The 22,612-nt window shown below is 27.1% G+C and overlaps 2 protein-coding genes and 1 pseudogene across 4 annotated transcripts; all 3 read right to left on the bottom strand.

Annotated features, from left to right (window-relative positions):
• Positions 1–1,868: 1,868 nt before the first annotated feature.
• LOC113874911 (vacuolar-processing enzyme-like) lies at positions 1,869–7,957 on the bottom strand. 3 transcript variants are annotated; one of them, XM_027513193.1, is made up of 10 exons: positions 7,668–7,898; positions 5,551–5,715; positions 5,305–5,461; positions 4,712–4,797; positions 4,292–4,491; positions 3,968–4,016; positions 3,549–3,761; positions 3,109–3,315; positions 2,436–2,648; positions 1,886–2,332 (listed from the first exon to the last, which is right to left on the bottom strand). In XM_027513193.1, the coding sequence occupies exons 1-9, from the start codon at positions 7,848–7,850 to the stop codon at positions 2,466–2,468; spliced, it is 1,443 nt and encodes a 480-aa protein (XP_027368994.1). In that variant the 5' UTR covers positions 7,851–7,898; the 3' UTR covers positions 1,886–2,332; positions 2,436–2,465. The 3 variants fall into 3 exon arrangements, with proteins under 3 accessions (XP_027368995.1, XP_027368994.1, XP_027368993.1); XM_027513194.1 differs by having other exon boundaries at positions 1,869–2,648; positions 5,551–5,839; positions 7,668–7,875; XM_027513192.1 differs by having other exon boundaries at positions 1,922–2,648; positions 7,668–7,957.
• A 5,077-nt stretch (positions 7,958–13,034) lies between these two features.
• Positions 13,035–14,563, bottom strand: LOC113848428 (annotated as a pseudogene).
• Positions 14,564–19,764: 5,201 nt separating this feature from the next.
• LOC113848426 (probable protein phosphatase 2C 72) lies at positions 19,765–22,024 on the bottom strand. Its single transcript, XM_027477933.1, has 5 exons — positions 21,845–22,024; positions 20,887–21,201; positions 20,489–20,603; positions 20,164–20,390; positions 19,765–19,962 (listed from the first exon to the last, which is right to left on the bottom strand). The coding sequence occupies exons 1-5, from the start codon at positions 22,022–22,024 to the stop codon at positions 19,765–19,767; spliced, it is 1,035 nt and encodes a 344-aa protein (XP_027333734.1).
• Between the last annotated feature and the right edge of the window lie 588 nt (positions 22,025–22,612).

Below are 22,612 nucleotides of genomic sequence, written 5' to 3'. Positions count from 1 at the left end.
TTTTAGTCTCTCCTCTATGTAATCTTTTCAACGGGTCCTAATCTCATTCTCGGCATAGAATTTTACTTCAAGCTTGAGTTCACTGGGAATTAGAAATAATTGAGGATCCTATATTGATTTTTTAGTGCCTTAATTTACATAATTAATTCACGTCATGTTGGGCTTAAAATAACAAAAACCACGTGTTTGGGGATAATAATCTTATCCATATCATATTTAAATTAAGGTTAACTTATATATTAAATAATTTTTTTTATAAAATCTGCATCGTTAAAGTCAAGTTTTAATTATGTCATTCAAAGTCTTTTAAATATAATAAACTACGTGTAACATAATAAAATTATTTTAAATAATAATTTAAAAATTACTCTAATTTAATTTTATAATAATAAATAATATGTATTTAAAATAATACAAATCCAATCATTTTAAATATAATTTATTAAATATACACGTAAACTTGTTTGTATTTTTAAAGTAACTTCTAAAAATTATAAAATAAAATTTTATAAAATTATTAACGTATAATATTTATTTCAAAAATAAAAATTACATAAAATATAATTTTAAATTAAATTTAAAAATAATTTAATATGAAACTAAATTTCAACAAAAATTAAATTTAAAATTAATTTTAAACTAAATTTAAATTTTAAAACTACTTTTAAATTTGATTACAAAAATAAAATAAAATAGTTTAAAATTTAATCCATATAATTAGATTATGTGGTGAACAAATGATAAAACATAAAATATATATACAAATATATATTAATTTAATAAAATATAAAAATAAGAAAAAATATATTATCAATAGATTAAAATATATGTAAATATAATTTTTATATTAGTTATTATAAAATTTTAATATTTTTAATATAATAATTTAATAATAGCATAAAAAATATTTATAGTATATTTTTATTCGATTTAAAACTAGTTTTAAATCGAATCTAAATTTTAAAATCAAATTTAAACCAATTTTAAGAAAAATTCAAATGAATTAATTCAAAAATTTAATCTATACAAATAGATTTTAAATAGATCTAGATTGATTTTTTAGAAATTCAATTCATGTGATATTTTAAATAAGCTAAAGTCATGTTTTGGAGATGTTATAAAATTATTAATAACTAAGTAATTGTTGCGTATTTTTAAATAATTTTACTTAGTCATTTTACTAACATTAAAAAAAAATCAAATTTCCTTCCCCTGCTTTTTTCTTTTGTTTTATGTCTCATCTTTCAATTTCTAAATATATCCCCAATTTTTTTATCTTGAGGAGGAATTGTTTTAACTTCCCGTTTGTCCATAGAAATGTAAATGGTTGATTGTTTTGTATTCTTGTAATTTAGTTTGACGTAGTCATTTGACTATTAAATGCGCACACCTGTTTAACTTTTGAGATCTAACATTGAAAATGAGATCCTACTGTTAGATGAGTGCAAGTGCATATGATTTTCTTTATTTACCCTATTTTTTAAGTAATGCCAAATGTTAGGAGAGAACGTTTAATCCATTGTATTATGTTGCACATTTGCCCATAAAAGAAACTCTCCACATGAAAATGATTACAACATTCTTTAATAGAAGCAGTATGCTTCGAGATATGTAGTCAAAAACATGTGATTCACTTCTTTCGTAAAATAGTTATCACATGAGGAGAACAATTCTCTAAGTGAATTTTTTTTCATTAAATAAAAAAAGTAAGAAATTCTCTAAAAGAATTAAAACTAAAAATCCTTTAGTTTCGTACTTTAGAAACAAACTCATTTTAAAAGAATTTTTTTCAAAAAATTATTCTTACTTAAATTTGATGAGATGATTAAATTTGTCCTTCAGATAACAGCTATCCACCACTCCAAATGACAAAAACACTCAAATAGTCACAACTCTTAATAAACTAGTCATATAATTATTCTTTTACAAAAGTAACAATGTATTATTTAGTTTATCCCAATATTTTACAAGAATAAATACAATAACAACTTTAATATTAAACAATAATTGTTACAAATAGTGCTGCTTCTAAAATAATTCTACAGAGGTTGCCAATTCTGTTGCAAACTGACAAGGGAAAACCCAATCTACCTATAGCCTACAGAATAAAAGTACACATTATTACTATGCATTAGCATACAAATGCATGACCTGGCGCCCTTGTCATATTGAGCATTCCAAAGGTATTGGTCCTTTATCCCTCCTTATGCCGTAAATGTCATCACGCTTGTTTTTCTTGCAATTTGCAACGATACAACATCATAAATTGATTATATACACGTAGTTGCTGCATCTGTGTGGGAATCTACGATGTAAAGACCATTTTCCCATCCTAGGAATGTCCCAATTGTATTCACAAAGGAGGGACAAAATAGTATGAGCAGTGCACACCACTTATATACAAGCCATAAAACATAATGTAACAACAATCATACTCTAGTCTTTAATAGTGCACATTTCAGGAATTATGCACTGAAACCCCTTCGAAGAGAACTCCAGGGATTGGAAGGAATGCTGAGACAAGCTTGTGCCGAGGCCTCAGCCATTTGCTCATTCTTTATTCCTGCATTGCAGATGTTCGCAAAGGACCTCATATGTTTCATCCCATACTGAGACAAGGATCCACAATGTGTCTCAAAAGTCCTTACCTGCATTAAAAATAGATTAAGGTTTGCAGTATTTTCTCATAAACCAAAGTGAACTGGAAGATGCTGTAGTAATCAAGAAAAGAGTGTCAATTCCGTGTAAAAGGTGCAAATCTCATAATGTAAATATGCAAATTAGAGAATTAGAGTTTGGCCGGAAGAGTTTATGAGGACTGTGAAAAACAGCTTAGGACACTCCCAAGCTGTTGAATGTTTTCAACTTATTTTAATAAATTTATTGGTATAGATTATCAAAATAAGTTGTTTTGAGCTTATCCTAATAAATTTCATCATTAAATTTAAGACATAAATTATTGTTTTAAAAAATAACTTATTAAATAAGTATTTAAATAATCAGTTATCCATCAAACAAGAAAGCAATGGAAGGTCATATGCAAAAGGTTATTTATGAAATTAGAACCCATCACAAAGCACAACTTCATCGGTGTTTCAAGTGCTATACCATGGTTTTCAAGCAGTCCCAGTCATCAACAAGTGCCAATCCAGCCGGTCTAACAGCATTGAGTACTTCTGGACCCTTTCCAAATCCAAATAAAAGCTTCCCAATAAGTTTCACACTGTCGTCTATGTGTGTTCTGTGAAACATTGCTTCCAGAACTTGTTTCTGAGCTGCACTTTTCCTGGGTGAACCCTCAGGAGCTTTGCGGAACTGGCAATAAACAGTGAAGTCAAGAAGATAAAATATAATACGCAAAATTTGATGACTCACTAAATGGAATATGTAATCAGATAACAAACTTTATTTTCTTGTACTTTTAGCATTTAGTGCCAAAGATTCAAGGCCAATGTTTATACCAACTATATTAAACTCGAAGGCCAAATCATGATGTGAACATGAACGACCAATTAATTCATAACATAAATATTGCACACATAGGATACCTTATCCCAAAAATGGATGAGATCAGCATCCCTTTGATTGACTGCTTTTGAAGGTGAGGACCTCAAGGAGTTTTCATCCACAAAGGTAAAATTATCATTAGCAGGATTTGTACCCATATATGCAAAGAGAGCATCACTGCTAAGCCCAATATCACCATACTGCATCACGTGAGAGCCAAAGTAAAAAGTTCCACCAATAGTCCTCTCTTTAACCTGTAAGTACAAGAGTAAAGAAGGCATCAGTCACACAACTCTTAACACATCTACCAAAGTTTGATTCATAAAATTAGACCAAGAATTGAATGAAAACAGGTAAAAATTTCTCACTTGGTGCTAAGCAATCAAAGTATTGTGTTATACTCTTCAATTTATATCCGCTTGTTAAAAAAAGTTGAATCAAGTTAGCAATGAGAACTTACCAATTTATATTGTTGGTGCAAAGTTTCTGTTCGCAAATTGTGTATGTCACTGCTCACAAGTAAAAATAAAATCAAATTAGCCCCTACAAAATTTTACAGAATTACTTAAAAGAAAATTATTCTGATCTAACCATCAAAAAGGAGTAAATGGAACAATAAATAAATGAAAATAATATTATCATAAAAAACATTCCAAAGTACAATTGGTATACAGACACAGTAGTCACACACATTGAACTACTCCGTGATGATTGTATGGGTCAAGGACTCATGAGCATAAGTATTCATTTATGATTTAATTATGTCTCCTTATTACGCAGTTACCTGTCTTCCATCCAAGCAACACTGTACAGGTCACCCAAGCAAGTTGTATATTCTGGGGGAGGACTACGGTACTCCCCCGGGCAATATGTTCCCCAACTGCTTTCTTCTGCATTTGAAGCTGTTGTTGCATAAATATTGATATTTTCAGGAAGAAGACCTTCAAAGATACTACCAGATTCACATGCCTCTAGATAAAATACCTGCAAAATCCAAAGATTTAGACAGCATATTAACGTGTGCTCAAATTAGTTCAATTTGTGTTCAAAATAGCTTATACTCTTGTAGAGAAAAGTTTTGTGAGAGAGCTTTTAAGGGGAAAAAATTATTAATCCAGAAATAATTAAATCCAAACAAGATATTATTACAGTCCAAACAGGGATTGATAAAAAGATTAAGAAAAAATAACTACTAGTAACTCACAAGGCTTTTATACGTTCCAGAAGCATGTTTTTTCTTCAAGACTTCATTCAGATCAGATGCATACAAGTAAGGACCAGCAGGCATCCCTGAAATCCATTTCCACGTCCATAAAGTAAGAAACAGAAAGAAGCAGATATTATCGGTAGGAAAAACAACACTTTGTCATGCAATGGTCCAATAGAAATTTTAATAGAAGAAATAATGGTGAAGACAAATTGGAAAGCAAAACCACTGAAGACCATATACAGATCACAAAAAAGTTATTAGAGATAAAAATAAATCCAGTAAACAGAATGTAATTTTGAAACATTTCACTCTATCCAGAATTCCAGATAAACCATTTATCTGTTTCCATTTTTCACTTTATTATGCAGAACTATAAAGCACTGCAGAACATAAATTCCATGTTGAGGAAATCAAAGCTGACACTGAAATATTTAGAGGTTTCATTCTACTCAACCATAATCAAGCAAGTAAACACACAATCAACCAAACAACAGTAAACACAGCATTTGACAGTAATAACCTCAAGCAAGGCCTACAATCCATGACTTTCATTAAAAGTTTCTGTGAATGAATTGAGAACTACTAACCGAGCACCCCTGGACCTCCATGATCAGTGTAGTAAACAAATATATGATCATCTGGACCACTTTCCACAACCTTCCCACTGCCACCTGTAAGTGCTGACTTATTTCCAAGTAAAACCGCATAAAAGTTATCAGCAGTAACATCTTCGCCAGTGTAATCCTGCCATAAAACAGTCCATCTTAGGAATCTATAAAACTTGAAATAGCAATTAGATATGGGATCGATCGTAAAAAGCTAACATAACTTACCTTAGGAACTCCTTCATAAACATCATCCCCATCTGGTTTGTTAATGATGACTCCAGGCCTTGGGTTCTCCTCATTGAAAGCAATGTCATCATACATAAAAACAATAATATTTTCATCTTTCAGGCCACCTTTCCTCAGTATTTGATACGCATGGCAAACATCAGCCTGATGAAAGAACAAAGACTAAATATTAAAACTAAACAATTAAAAAATATGGAAAATAATAAACTAAATCATTAAGGTTATAATTTATTTTTGCTCCCTGTATGTGATACTCTCAACGTGGTCCCTATAAGAAAAAATAAAATAAAATCAAACTAGACCATCAATGTACAATTTTTCTTTTTTTCAATTTGGCCCCTCCAAGTCTGTTGCTGACTTGCTGTCATAATTCTTTCTGGTGGAGGGAGTAATAAAACTTGAAAATGAATGTTATGCATGATGGATGATGGTACATCATGCATAGAGGGTAAAAGTTATCATAATTTGGGTATTTAAATGTGACAATCATTTTCAAATTAATCTTTCTACCTTACAGTACCTCCATGTCAATCTCAGTGAAAAGTTGACTACGAAGGCGGATACCAAATTGAAGTTGAGTGTTATGCATGGGACCAATTATATGTTTTAGCTATAATTACATTGACATGCTTTGTAGTTATCGCTAATTACACTTGTACCTTTCTTGATTGAAAAACTACATCTACTTCCATGAATCCCTTACTCGTTATTTTCAAGAATACAACGTATATGCTCCCTACATTAAAAATAGGGTAATATCCGTTTTTTTTAAAAAAAACAATGAAGGTTAGTTTAATGGACAGAAAAGATATAATAATATTTATTTATATTTATTTAAACAATAGAATACGGTTATAAATAAAATTTTACTACGTTGAAAGTGAAAGAACTAGTCTTTCTCATGGTTTGTCATGTATATATATGGAACTATTCTTTCTCACAATTTGTCATGTATATATTTTAGAATTAAAAATGACTAAAAATAATACATGAATTACATTATTTGCTACAGTAAATTTTTTTACTCATTTTTATTTTATATTTTTTTTGTTGAGACCTAAAAAAATAACCTTCCCAATCTGCTGGAGAAAACTAAGAAAGAGAAGGGAGGAAGAAAACAAGTTTTGTTAGGAAATTTTGAGTTTTTTTTAATATATTTTTTACTTTTAAAAAATATTTATATGATATAAAAATATTAAAACTTTAAAAATAAATTTTATTAAAAATATTTTAATAAAAATTTTAAATTATTTTAATATGTTTAATTATTTTTTATTCACTAAATAAGAAAAATTATTATTATTATTATTATTATTATTATTATTATTATTATTATTATTATTTCCACTCATCTAAACATCATATCTTCTTTACTTTTTTTTTTCTTTCCACTCAATTTCAGCTCATCTAAACAGACTATCAAAGTTAACTTATTAGCTTATTTATAAATTCTTTGTTTTTCAAAAACTTTGAATAAAATTTTATTTATTAATTTAGCATTTATTTTTATATTAAAAAGTAAAACAAAAAAATAATAAAATATAATTTTATTTACATAAAGATGTCTTAAAATTAAAAATAAAATCTTTTACTATGAAAATAGTGAATTTATTTAAAATAAATGTTGATTATTTATTTTTAAAAATTTCTTAAAATTATATATATAAGATATTTTTAAAATATTAATTTTAAGCTTATAAAATTTAAATTGAATTTATTTAAATAATTGATTCCAAATTAAAGTTTAATTTTATTTTTAAAACTAAATAAATAAATTTAATCGAGTATTTAACCAGCCAAACTCATAGCATGAGGGTGAGACTTACGCTCCTTCTTTCAACGTTAAATTGAAAGTGAACAGGTATTCAGCTAAGGTTGGCCTATTGAAAGAGAACAGAAGAAGGATTCAACAATAAGTTCTTGGCCAAGCTGAACTACTGAAACACGAGGATGCTACTACTATGTGCACGTCTCACTTGGTTCCATCGTGTTTTCATACACCACCAAAGGAAGAGACTAGTTGAAAATCTTAGATGATGCTAATCATTATAATATTAATAACAATCAAGTTGAAATCAAAAGGAAAAGAAACAGACCTGATGTCTGTAATTCCAGTAACCATTGGAACCGGCGAGTAGGACGGCCCACCTGGTACCGGAAAGGTTGTCATCGTCATCAGGATAGGATGGCAACCGGAGAAAGTCTCCGGCGAGGTCGCGGCTACCGGCGACGAAGGTTGCGAGGGCTATGAGAAAAAGGAGTGTTGGAAGAGATTCCATGAGTGATGAGTGTAGTGATGTTAGTGAAGGAAAGAGCGAAAGAGGATTACATTAAATAAACGATAATTAGGTGAGAGGTAGTAACGGTGGCGTAAAGGGTTGGAATTGGATGGTTTCGCTTATTTCGGTTACATTCATAAGGAAGTTTCTCAGTGGGGCCTCCACTTGGCCACTTTTTCCTGACGTTACTGTTGATCGTTACCCGTTTTTATTCAATTAGAATTTTGCTATATCATTTTTATTTTTTAAAGTATATATATAAACAGAAAATAATAAAGTTTAAAATTATTCATTTGATTATCACAGTAAATGATCAAGAATTTATAATATAAGATCGATACAATTAAAGAAATAGAAAATACTTAATATTTACTTTATTTTAAATAACACTTCTGGTTTATTAAATAATATTTTTAAAACACTAACTAAAAGTACCTTCTTATTATCATATTATGGACGAATATTATTAATTAAGTTAAAATTTAAATTTATTAACTCAAAATAAATATGCAAATTTATTAAATTTTAATAAATTTAAGAAGAGTGAATGTTATAATCATTGTTGTTAAAACTAAGTTTTAACTTGTAAAATTTTATTAGTTTAAGTATTTAAAATGAGTTTAACTCATAAATTTATGTTTTGTTAAACTCGAATTAACTTGATTCAACTCGAGAGTTTTCATTTCTTTAGTTTAAATTTTCAAGTTTAATAACTTTAATTATAATTATTCATAATAAATATTTATTATATTCAATAATACTGAAAATAAATTATAAATATTTAGATTTTTATTGAGATTAAAATTATAAATTATAAATTATAAATTAAGCTGAAAAATTGATTGATTCACATGCTTGATAATTTTGTTATTATTTTTAATTTAATAATTTTATTTTAACATATTAACTGAGAAAATAATTGCATTGAAATATGATAATATGTTATTATATTGTTTGATAAATAATATTTTATATAATTATTAATATAAGCAAATCTAACTAACAAAATATGACGATAAAATTATATTTTCATATATGACCATTTAATACTATAACTAGTTTTTATTCATTTTAATAAATTAAATATTTATTTTTTTTATAAGTAACATAAAAAATAGAATCAAATATGTTAAACATTATATCGTGAATCTAAGAACAAATACCAAGATAAAATTGTTATTGCGAAGAACACTTAATAATTGATGCATGTAACTATGTAGCATTCTCATTCAAGGATTGGGATGTTTATATATATTACATATTACATGCTTTAAAAGATATGAAAAGTGTAAAAATAACAGTATATTTGCTACTAATTAAAATTTAATTATAAAAAAAGTAATTTAAATTAATATTATATAAATATTTTTTTTATTTTATGCATCACTTCATTTTTTAGAAAACTAAAATATATAATATGTAAGTTTTGGTTATTGTTTATAATTCAATTTTATAAATTTAATTGTGGTTTATATTTAAATATATTTATCTAAAGTATAAAATTATAACTTAATATTACTATCTACCATAAATTTACTTAGTTGAAACACCTACCTATGTCTAAAATTAATTTTGAAACTGAAATATGATTGAAATCAAAACATCGCATGCATGTTGAAAAAAGAATAAACCTAATCTTGTATGCCCGTGTTCACACTTGAATCACTCTAACACGAAACAAAAGACACACGTAACAATAGGAGTGTTCCCCCGGGTTGTGCTCAACATTATTGGCTCCTCAATAGATATATAATCATGGAGTTTTCAACTAATGGAATCTATTGCAAACTTGCAGTCATTTTCAAGGTATATTTTAATCTGAATATTCAGGTCACTTAAAATGTCTTTATCTTTGACAAGTCAAACTTGTTTAAATAAATATAAAAATAACATATTATTACTATAAACTTGTATAATAATAATTTATTCTATTTTTAATATAATATTGTATAATATATATTTATTAATTTTAAAATTTCTAATTTGTTAACCAATGATTTAACTGTTTAGACTTATTAGTTTAATTTTTTATCTAAATTTTTTTAAATCAAACTATATTTTACAAAAATAAAATATAACATTGACAAAAAAATAAAAATAAAATTAAAAGTGAAAATACGTGGGTAGTTCAAGTGTTGATAAATGATTAGAGACAGGTCCAAGAAGTCTCCCACCTTATTGGTGGCCCAAAAGATATTTTATCCTCTAAAAGAATCTTGAAATAATTAATTGGGTTAGTTGGCGTGATTTTGAATCTGAATAGTAATGAGTGGGCCTTCGCTGGCTCCAAAGTATATGGACATTAATTTTATTCACTAAATATTTTAATGTATTTGTTATTGTGAATATCCTATTTCATAAAGAAGGCAACGCATTGAATAAATCTGACGTTTTATTTTAACTGTCTCTCATCCCTTTTGAACACCCATCTCTTTCCCGACGTGATTCCTCCAAATACGGAACTTTTGAGCCCTATTGCTTTTTCTTTCTTTTTTTTATGTATTGTACTTTGAGTTTAATAAAATAAATAAAGTATAATTAAAAAATATTTTTTTCTTTCTTTTTACAAAAAATCATTAACATTAAAATTTAAAATTAAATTTAAACACCTAAAAATAAAAAATATAAATAAAAAATGTTATTATATTAAATTTATTAAGTGCGACACTTATTTTTTTTTTTAAAAAAGACGAGATATATTGCCTTTATATTAGGAGCTTGACATTGAGTTCTTAGGATAAGAATACGAGAGCAACTAGTCGTATTAGCTCAGCCTCTCCTTAGGTATACTGTAAAGAAATAATAATAATAATAATAATAATAATAATAATAATAACGACACAATTAAATATGAAAAATAAAATATTATATTAATTGTTCTATTTTTATTTATTATTTTGTGATTTTTAAAAAAATATGGGAAAAAAATATTTTTGTGTGTGTTGATTTACGTATAAAACAATTAAATATATTTTAAATATAAAAAAAAATTCCAAAATTTTAAACCCCTCCTCTTGTGAAGATAGATTCTCTTGGACTTGGTTGTCCTAAGTGTGTGTTTGTTTTTTCGCTTTCAAGTTCGTTGTATAATAAAAACATATATTTCTTTTAAAAAAATTTAACCTATTTTAAAAATCACATAACTTTGTTTTTTATTGTGTCTTAAAATATTTAGAAGCGAAAATTAGAGCTATTGAGTCAAAATATTTTCTTCTTCTTTATTCTAAGAATGAAACAGTTAAAAAAAATTCTCGTAAGAATTAAATTTATCAAAATAATTATTTTAATTTTTTTTAGAAAAAGGTCTAACATGGAATGTGCTAATTAGATTGAGTTTTCTCTTTCACTTCATGGTTTATTTTGTTTTTAAATTTTTAAACAAAACTCCGTTGTTTAATGAAATGAATGGTTATGTAAGTATCACGTTAACATTTAATTTATGACATCTAAAATTTTGTTAGACAAATTAATAAAAATTAGCCAAGAGACTGATTTTTCTTATATAATTTTAAGAATCCAATTCTTTTTATCATAATTCCAAGGACTAAGTTAATAGGTGTTTATAATTTTACGGGTTAAAATAATTAGGGACTAAAAAATTTTATTTCATAAATTTAAGGATTAAATTAAATTATGAATATAATTTCTGGTACTAATATCTCTTGTTTTTCATAATTTTAGAAACTAAATTAACAAATATCTATAATTTCAGGATTAAAATAATTAATTTCATAATTTTGTGAACTAAAATGATCAATTCCTATATTTTAGAATTTTTTTCTATAATTTCAAAAATGAAATTGTCAGTTACCTATCATTTCTGATACTGAAATCTTAAATCTGCATTAAATTGAGGATATGATATTGTAATTTTTTTTTTTGAAAAGTAAACTAAAATAAATAATAATGAATAACTAAACCGGAACAGCTTCATAAATGAAAAGAAAAGAAAAACTTTTATTTTTACACCAAAATGATTTTTAGAAGAATCAATATTTAAAAATAAAAATATTACAAAACAAAGTTTTCCAAATAAATACATACAAATGCTTTAGTTTATTTATTTTTTCCTTATGTGACAGCAGACTTACATCACTATGGCATTGGGTGTTTACGATGGTCCATGCGGTCTTTAAATAGTACGTAGATATTTCCTAATACAACACAATTAGAGCATAATAAATAGTACATAGATATGGTTTCATTCGTCGTTAAAAGGGTAACAATCTGCAATCACATCATGACACGTAATGCTCACCTAAAAAGAATCGTAAGATTTACTATTATTATTATTGTTGTTGTTTATTTTATTTATGAGTAGCAGTAGTAGGTTCGCTTTCATCTTATCAGTTAAAAACTATTTAAAACTTCCAAAATAATTTAAAAACTTTCAAAATAATTTAAACAAAAAAGAATACATACTTTTCTTGTTTTTTCATACAGCAAGACATACGCATGAATTCTTAAAATTAAAATATGTAATATTTTAATGAAGGTTAAGCATAACTTTAGTTTTTAAAAGTATATCGCATTTTAATTTTAGTTCTTATAAAATTATTATTTTGTTTTATTTTTGCATTTTTAAAATTATTTATTATAATATTTTTATTAATGTAACTTAAAAAATATGTGACTGAAAAATTGATACGTGACCATATCATAATTAGATCACGTCATTATTTAATAATAAATGATATTGATAGACAGTACTATACATTAGCTAAGCCACATGTCCCATTATCTATACAGTTAGATACCAAATTTAAATAATAAATTAATAATTATTCTGAAAAAATAAATTCCCAAACCATGGCACTCGATACCACCGGAAATATAAATAAATATATACAGAGAAGTTGTATTTGAAATAGTCATCAGTGAATGTTTGCTTTTTTTTTTGGTCGTGGTAAGTGAATTTTGAAGTAGCACCTGTAATGTACGGGACACAAGACAATTGCAATTGTTTTTTATTTGAATAAGTGAAAAAGGAATCGAGACAGAGAAGCACTAAAAAATGGTAATTGCATCTTCTCAAGCCAATTAATAGCTTTTCTCTTCAGCGTGTGCCGTCGTCACCCCAAAATCTTTAGCTTGAAGCATAAAAAATTCACAAATCCACCAAAGCTTGTAAGAAAATAATCATGAACACTGCATGCCCAATAACCAATCACAAGTGCCATCATGCACTCAACCAAGCACATCCATAAACAAAAAACTATATAACAGTAGTTTCCTTTGGAGTGATCCCTTTCCCACCGGATAATCACAATGCATATACTTTGAAAGGGGTTATTAATATCATGGATTGAAACTCATAACAAAACTTCTTAATCCACTAGCATTGCACAAGTAAATAATCCAATTTTAAAGGCATGGCTTATGACAAACCATTCCAAAATCAAAACTTTCCCTTGTCCTCTTCCTTCATCTTCTTGTGCCACCTTCTCTTCTTGCAATCCAGCAACATCTCAGGCGTCTTCTCCATCAACCTCGCCTTCTCAGCGGCAATCCAATCACATCTGTGTCCTTTCCTCCTCGTTCTCATCTCCTTCCTTTCAGGATAATAGGGCCAATCTTCCCCAGAAAGAAGTATTTCCTTGCGAAGCCTAGGTCGATGCCAAGCACTTATGCTGAGTGGCTTCCATGCCCCAAGTTCCCAGTATCCCTACACACCTTTGGCAAGTTCATCCTTATATTTCACTAACTTCTCACTAATAGAAATAGGATTGGTAGGCTAGGCTTTGATTAAAGTGTTTTGTTAACTTCAGTTCTTAAAACTGACTTTAACCATCCACAAATAGAAAAATTTTGATGAAAAAAATATATAAAGTTATTGTATTAAAAATATAAAAATACAATAAATACTTCTTTTTTTAATAAAATTTTTATTATTAGTTATTTATCTTCGGTCTAAAGATTTACATTAACAAAACACTTGATTAAATAAATCCGTCCTACTTAAAAATTTTGAAGTTTAAGACTAACTTATTAGACTTTTTATTGAGTCTAAGTTTGATTTTTGAAAAAAATTATTTTAGTCTATTAACCTTTTTAACAACCTATTTCATAGTGAGACTTTTAAATAAATAAATTATTTTATTATTTTTAATTGTAGAAGATATTTTGTTAATCTAAAAATAAAATAATAATAATAATAATAATAAAAGTTACATATAATATAAACAAGTTCTAACAATGAAACGAACCAACAAATAGATATAATCAAAAAAGCAAATAAATATCATATAATATAAGTCAAGCAACAGTAATACAAAAGACTCAAGTAAGCAAGATTCTCTCTTGTAGGATATATACTAGGTACACTCCTTAATTCTAACGAAAATGATAATAGTTTTTATTTTAAAATTTTATTCATTTTAAAATTTATTTTATTTAATATAATTTATATTATAATTTTCATATAAAATTATTTAATATATCACTATAAATTTTATAAGTTTTAAATAAGTCATTCTAAGAGATTCAATAGACTTTTTCTTAAATTCAAACTTGACTTATTTAATTAATTAAGCCTACAAAAAAGTCAAAATTAAACTTGTTACTTAAATAGGTCAAATTAGACCAAACTTTAAAAAGATTAGGTTGTAGGTACTATTGAACAATATGACCTATTTTTATCATTACTTCTCGTGCCAAAGATATTGATATTCTGCCACTGCCTTTGTGAAAGAAGCAACACCTTTTCTCGCCATCACATAACTATCTCTTTCTCTCTACACACGACAACAATTATTCATTCAGTCAATTTTGTTAACGCTAAGGAATGAACCTAATTGAAGGTAATTTGGAAAAAAAAATGTATATCATTGAATTGAAAATAACTTGGCTATATATAGTCTTACAAAAGAAAACTGAACACTGAAAAATAAACTACTATGAATACCATTTTTTATTTTCTTTCTCATGGTTGCTCTCAAATTTTTATAAAATAAAATGTTGTTACAAACAAAAAAAATAAAAACTTGGAAAATAAGCTTGGCCTCCAGAAACGAAAATTTTACAATGTGAAGGTTTATGCTTAGCACTCACAATGAACTTTAGAGTTTAAGAAGGAAAAACACAGAAATCTTGTCCTTATATAAAACCCTAAACAAACCAGTATAAAAATACAAGTAAAAAATTTGGTGAGGGAGGGCTCTTTTCCCTCTGGAAAGAAAACAAAAAATTTTTAACAGGTTTTTAGAGGAGAGGAAAAAAAATTTTAGAGGGACAACACAAGTTTTTTAGGAGAGCAAAATTTTTGGAGATGAAAACTTGAAAAAGAGAGAGAGAGAGAGAGAGAGGAAGTAGAGAACAAGTGTTCTGGAAAGGAAGATAAATATTAAGAAAAAAGAATATAAAATAGAAGAGAGCACAACCAGAGGTAAGAATAAATGAAAGAAGAGAGTGGAGAAGAAAACCAAAAATTAAAAGAAGAGGAAGAAATCAACCATTTAATCTTCATTCTCTTCGTTTTTGGTTCAAGAACATTTGCTAATTGCATTAAAGGTATTTTTTTTTTTCTTCTTCTTTTTTGCTTTACATGTGAAACTCTTATAAAATAAATGGAGAAATAAAAACTAAGTAATACAAATACAAAGCTACCTATCTCGAACTACTTTATAAAGCTTCATATATATATATAATTAAAATAAAGGTTAAAATGACCTCTCGACATTTAATATGTTAAAAAGCTTGAGTGCATGCACCGCTACACTCCTGAGCATTAATTTTCATTGCTACTTTCTCGTTTTCTTTCTATTTTTTTAATCGTTATTATATTATGTTAAATGTCTTATTATTATTATTAATTTTTTTATTTATTTTTGGTTTTGGGCTCATATAGCCCATTTTGTTTTTTTTAAAACAAAATATTTTAGGCCTAAAAGTTTTTTTCTTTTTTTAATAATAAGTAAATTTAAGCTTATATTGTTTATTTATATTTTTTTTTCAGTTTTGTCTATTATTTTATTAATCTATCTTTAACTTATTTTTGTGAAATTATTTTATTATTTTTCTTTTTATATCTTTAAATTTAACTTACTTTATTTTATTTTTATAATATCAGTATTTATTTTTATATTTTATTTGATTTCTATTTTCACTTATAAAATATGTTTCTTTTCATCAAAAATTTAATAATAAAATAAATTAAAATAAATAATTTTTTTTATAATTCTTAGATTTTTTTAAATCTATTTCATTATTTATTGTAGCATTATTTATTGTGTAAATTTATAATGTAATTTAATATTCATGTTTTGTTTCTATTTGTTTTGGTGGATGACTTATATTTTTATTTTTGTATAATTAATTAATAAATAATAATATAATTACATCAATTTATAATATTAACATATAGTTTTTCTATCGTCATGTATTATAAATTGATAAAGTCCATGTAATTATGTTACCAAGACTTTATGTAATATTAATTTATCATATATTATCTTTAATTAATTAGTTAACCATCTTAACAATTAATCAAGATCTTCCTCTTCTAATTACTAACTTACGAATCAATCAACTAATTTAAATTTAAATTATTTTATTGACAAAACAATTTATAATGGTAATTTACAGCGACTTTACCTTTACGTGTTATAAATTATCAAAAATCTATGTGTACCAACGTTACTTTAAGTTTTATATAATATAATTTTATTAAATGAAGTTTTAAATCTTTTATTTAATAAGTATCTTATTTAATCAATTTTGAATAGATTTATTTTTTACTAAAATAAAATTAATTTTATATTTTAAAATTTCTTAAGTCATATTTCTAATTTTTATAAATTAAATAACTAAATATTTCCTTACTTATTTTTATAAATTTCTATAATATCAATGTGTAATTTATCTAATAAATTATGAGAGATTTATGTATAGCTTACAGTATCTTAAATTCTCTTTCAATATAAATATTCAAATTTAAAATTTTTCTCATTTACAAACTATAATATTTGATATATTTTTTTACAATTTACAATATGATTGTGTGATCTTCCTTTCTTCACCTTTCATTTTGTTTTTCGTAAGATACATGTATAATCGCATTATCTCGTATCTTAAATATTATAATCCTATAAAAATAATTTTAATCTCAAAATAAATTTTCTTTTACTTAATTTAATTTTAATAAACCGACTTCAAAATTTTTATAATAGAATTACGTGATTTTTAGTTTCTCATTGCACCTAGGATACTTAGAAGCGAGAACTGAACCCGTCAAGTCAAAATAATTTTTAAAATAATTTTTTCTCTTTTAAGATATAAGTTAACATTTTGATAAGTAATTTTTCTTCTTCTAAAATAAAAATAATTATTTTTTAAGAGTTAAATAAATATTTTTCAAAATTAAAATGAATTTGCACAATTAAACGGATGTTGTAGGGTGCTAATACTTTTCCTACATGTAAATGAATCTTGAACTCATTTTTTGTTTCAAAGATCATATTATTTTAAAATATTTTCTAAGATTTTCTTAAAATAAAGACTCCTCTAATTTGTTAGAAAATACTTTTATTTTTAAAAGATGTTTTTCTTCAACAAGTTTTCGTCATACAATTGCGACAGCCCAGTTGTGACAACTACCTATTGCTAATGTTACAAATTAAAAGATAAAAACACGGATTTATTTAATTGACTAAACAAATTTGAATTAATCCTAACAATTCCTCCCTTAATCTGAATGCTAAAAGCATTTAGTTGATTTCAGTCTTAACACAAACTCCCAGCAAGCCTCGTAGCTTCAAGAAATCATTCAACTTGACTTGGATTAGAGGTAGTCAGAGAAACCTTAGACTTGGAAGCCATTTCAAAAAGAAATGAAGAAATTCAAGAAGAAATGAGGAAATTTAAGAGGAAGTAAGAGAGAATCTCAACACAAACAAAGAGAAAGATAGCATAGATTAGAGTGAAAGTAGAGAGTAAAGAAGAGGTGTAAAAATGACAAAGGTAACTTTGTCTTATATATTGGTCCTGAAGCCCACAAAAGAAGTAAGGCCAAACTTTTGGGACTTAGTGGGAAGTCATAGAGATCGTGGGTCATTATGAGGTGTCTTTTTAACCAAAAAATGCCTCAATTCTCCCATAAAACAGCACACGTTCTATTAAAGGGTCATTTTCTTGTAACTGAAATGTACAAGCCGCATTAAATGCAATGACGTTGGACAACATGCTTGACATGTATCATATGGGAGTAAGGACACCATAAAAATGGAAGGAAGTTTGAAATTTGAATTCTGTGAAAATTTTCCTACCTCTTAAAATTAAAATATTAAAATATCATAATCAGATAAATTAATATTTTAGGGCATCTGCTTGGGAAAAGAAAAAATTTTCTAAGTTATGAAACCTTATTACCATAGCTTATAGTAGATAAAAATGGTAGAAAAAAGAGTCACACTACTATTTTTCATAAACCACCTCAAAGAACGTGTCTTTTTTGACAAAAAATCAACAAAATCAGGGGTTCCTATATTTCAAGCAATTGCGGCCAAAAGAAAAATTTTGTTAGAAGGGATATGCCTCAATAGATCTTATATGAAAACAAGGAAACCTCATTCCATGATAAAAATGACGTATTTTGAGAAGTTTTAATAGTTTTAGAAAAACTTCATTTCATGTTGAAAAGATGATAACATTTTGAGAAATTTTTTGGAAGCATTTGAGCTTGAAAACACCCAGAAGTAGTCGAAAAGAAGGTGTCTTCGACAAACTTTACTATAAAGTCAAAAAATAGTTTTTTAAGTAAGCGACAAAGCAAGGTTTAAAGATAATGAAATACGTCAAAAACTTGTAAGGCTAAAAATGGTTACCAACAGTTACAAGCAATTATGGATTAGCAATTACTAGCGGTTATCCCCAATTAAAAATTAAAGACACATGGAGCTCATCGTGGACAATACTGAGTACAAAAAAGACACAACCATGGACAGTAGTAGTTATAGAAAAACATACAAAGAAGACAGTTATCAAGTGATACTTGCGAAAGCAGAGCAGTTGAAGTTCATTTATTTATAAGTAGTTCGAAGTTTCACATTCGAGAGGATGACTTTTTGCATTATACTGGTTTGCACGCTGAAAGTTTTGCACTAAGTTAAACACTAGTAATAAGATGATTCATTGTTCTTACTGTTCATCGCAAAAATTGTACATTATATTTCTGCAATTTATGTCAATCATTTAATTCATTTTCAATTTGTTTTATGTAATTCTTTATGTTCAGTTCAACACTACTTTGTTATCCTTCTCCTATTTTTGTTTAATTTTTTGCTTTGCGATGTTAATTTAATCATTACCTTAAGAATACACTTAAAAAAACCTAACAGAATCTAAAACTCAATTTGATATTGTTCTTGAATTTATTTATTTACTTCCTAAAAATTTCACCGGAAACACTACCACTTTTCATATTTGGATAGTTAGTATTTTATAAAGTGCTTATGAATAGATTAGGAACTATTTCTTACTGGCGGAACCATCCCATGATTTTATTAAAAAGTTATTAACAAGAAAGAATGTAAGTATAAAATTTAAAAGCCTAATCTTATAATTTAACGGGCTTAAATGGACTGAATAGGTCAGGATAATCCATTTTGTTAGCTTTAATTGAAAGATATAGCGTTAACAAAATTAACTCTTCATTTAACAATATCATGAATTTATTTCGCCGATGAAATGCATATTTTGTAGACTTGTATGGTAATTTTTTTAGTGACTAATGTGATCGGTTTTAAATTTTTCAGCATTTAAATTAACAGTTCCTCTGTCTCAAATTCTAGTCTCCTCGTGTTACCTGCTACGTATAACAAAATCTAGTTTTAAATAAACGCTGTCGCCATTTTACAGTGCAACATTGTAGCAAGGCCTTATGTATAGAACAATTAATCAAGATGCACAAACGTTTACTTCACTTTTCATATGGCCGAAGTTGTGACTTCTTCTGCAGGAAGAGGCAAACCACGGTGCAATCATCTACTTTACAGTAAGGGTATTTATTTTCCCATGCAGCAGTGGCTGCTTCCACTACTGCCCTTGCCGCTGCCTCTTCAGAGTCCACACTCCACACAATTGATGCAACTTCATTGTTACTTAGTACATCCCGCACCTATACTTAAAAGGGGTAAAAAGTGTCAATAAATAATACTTGTGCAAACACTTTCACATAGAGCGGATGATCTCACGCTAATTTAAATCTAAACATTTTTATACTTATCTAAACTTTTTATTTAACTTATATCTTTTTTAAATTTGTAGCGGTGTGAAAAGATCGTTGTTCTACATATATCAATAGTAATTTAGCACGTACCCCATCAGTTGCAAGAACAATAAATTGGTCAGTTGATGTTAGAGGGTGATATGAAATATCTGGAATGGCAATGACACCGTGATCTTTGAGCACGAAATCTCCAAAAGCTCGAGACATAGCTAAGCCAGGGGAGTTCTTATTTTTAGGCAACCACACTCGCTCGACATGTGGTTCTTCCTTCAGCGCATACACACGACCATTGCACCTCCTTATTCTTTCTGCTTCGCCTTCATTCCAATTTAGTTGCAAATTAAATTATTCTCTCTCATAAATAAATTTTTCATCAGAGAAGAAACTGCATAATAGTTTATGGGAAGAATCTTACGAGGTAACCCAGGCTTCAAATCTGTGGTCAATTGAATGGCTACGAGTTTTTCATCATAGATTGTTCCCAACACAGCTCTCGAGTCACCCAAATTTGCTATAACAAGACCTTCACCCTGTGAATTGTTAATTGTTAATTATATAGTTTTGATAATTTCAATTCTTAAGACTAAATTTAAGCATATAAAAATAGTAATTTTTTTATTATAAAATGTAATATGTATTATACTTTTTTATTCTCAGGTGATAAATATCTTTTAAAAATAAAAGTTTATCACCTGTAATTGTGTATTAGTAGTGTTTTCTTAAAAGCTGAAGTTAGTATTTTCTTGATTGTATTATGCTATTTTCATAAAAATGATGAAAAGGAATGGGAAAATCTCTCAAGGTTTTATTCACCTGTTTTATGACAACTACAGCTGTGGTTCCACTGCAAGAGCAATCTAGATTCCCTTGAAGCTTCACTTCCTTGTCCATCACTCTGAAAGCACTAACAATAACTTCTTTCCATTTCTTAAAATTTTTTGCAACAGAGACCTCTTTCATTCTGTCAACATGGTTACCATTTTCTATCTTATCAATATTTTCAATAATATTCTTTTGGCTCAGTATGAGTGAAGACAAACGATTGTTTACTATTTTGCTCACTATGTGTCCATTCTTTCCATGCCCATCATAAACGCCACAAAATGCTTCATCTTCCATCCCATAACCCTTTTGAGGAACAGCAAGGGAAAGAGAAAAAAGGGAGTATTTCAGTAATTTTATATGCTCCATAAAAATGACTAATAAAATAAAAAAATATTAACATCGGACCTAATAAACTAAAAGTAATTTTTTCTTAAAAAATATTTATTATATTAAAAATATAAAAATTTTAAAAAAACATATTTTTAATAAAATATTACTATTTTTAAATATTTAAAATTAGTCTTAATGATTATATTTAATAAAACAGATAATAATATTTTCTCGAAGAGCCGTGAAAATGGTTACCCTATACTTGAATCGTACTTCATGGGGTTGGAACAAAAAACTCATATTTTATTTATATCACAAAGTAAAGGTTTAGTTTGAATCCATCTTTTACATGCATCAGATATCTGATTAAAGAAAAGTTTGGAAGACAATAAAATTAATTTGAATATAAAATTCAATATCCAAACTCTATATTTATACTCATTTTGTCTGCTCTAATTTTTTGTACATCATAAATGATATAACAAAAGTTATTTGGATATTATTTATAAAATGCATGTATATAAATAAAAAATAAGTATTAAATAAAACCATTACATATAATATCATATGCAATGTGAATTATCTGAGGATCAAATGATCGAACTTTAAAACAAACCTGATGAAGAGAGGCAGCATCTTGGTTGAGTCCTTTGGTACCCTGTTTAGAGTAAACAGAGAAAAGTCTCTCACTCCCACTTAGGACCTTGCTTGCTTCAAATATTATCACATTCTCATTGTGAACTTCTTCAGGGACCCCATGAATCTCTGAAGATGCAATGGAAATGCAGATACCCATTCCACTTGTTCTACAAATTTATTAATTGAGTGAAATAAGTCTACTCCTCAAGACTTTGAGGACCCAAATATATATAGGAAATAACATGTGGTTACCACTGGACTATACCTGCAAGCTCAAGTTTACTTAAAGCCAATAATTGACTTTGTTTTTTTAATGGTTAGTTATTCAATTAGGCTGTCCCTATACTCACTTTAAGGGACATTAGGCTGTATTCTTCCAAACCAATCCTCAAAGGGGTATATGACTTTTTATTCTCTAGTCATATTATTATATTATATTAATATTTTTTATTTTGATCCATGCTATATTACTATTCATGTAAAATAAATTAATGCTAACTATCCATGTATAATTATGTAACTCTGAATTAGAGTTATAGAGCATAGTGAATCAATTCAGGATTAAGTAATTCATCAACTTTAATCATTGCTGGTCCTGTAATTATTATTTTTTGAGCATACAAGTTGATAAAAACAGAAAGATCTTATGATTAGTACCTTAGCACAAGGTGGTGTTCTCGCACTCACATGGCTGTGTAACTAATCCTTGCTTGGATGTGGTCATGGCAATAAAAAATGTATTAAA

Source organism: Abrus precatorius, unplaced genomic scaffold, assembly GCF_003935025.1.
Source record: "Abrus precatorius isolate BTA unplaced genomic scaffold, Abrus_2018 Scaffold8, whole genome shotgun sequence".
In the NCBI taxonomy this organism is placed as follows: domain Eukaryota; kingdom Viridiplantae; phylum Streptophyta; class Magnoliopsida; order Fabales; family Fabaceae; genus Abrus; species Abrus precatorius.
The sequence above is the reverse complement of the archived record's forward strand: the minus strand, read 5'-3'. Positions and strand labels throughout refer to the sequence as shown.

Bases quoted from the DNA above. Each gene is read 5' to 3' on its own strand.
- LOC113874911 (XM_027513192.1), bottom strand. From the start codon at position 7,850: ATGGAATCTCTTCCAACACTCCTTTTTCTCATAGCCCTCGCAACCTTC. The intron at 4,798-5,304 runs GTTAGTAGTTCT...AATGGATTTCAG, and splicing joins TGGAGGTCCAGGGGTGCTCG to GGATGCCTGCTGGTCCTTAC. The intron at 4,492-4,711 runs GTGAGTTACTAG...TGGATTTTGCAG, and splicing joins CTGGAACGTATAAAAGCCTT to GTATTTTATCTAGAGGCATG.
- LOC113848426 (XM_027477933.1), bottom strand. From the start codon at position 22,024: ATGGGTATCTGCATTTCCATTGCATCTTCAGAGATTCATGGGGTCCCT. The intron at 21,202-21,844 runs GTTTGTTTTAAA...GTTCCTCAAAAG, and splicing joins ATGCTGCCTCTCTTCATCAG to GGTTATGGGATGGAAGATGA. The intron at 19,963-20,163 runs GTACGTGCTAAA...TTTTAAGTATAG, and splicing joins TTGTTCTTGCAACTGATGGG to GTGCGGGATGTACTAAGTAA.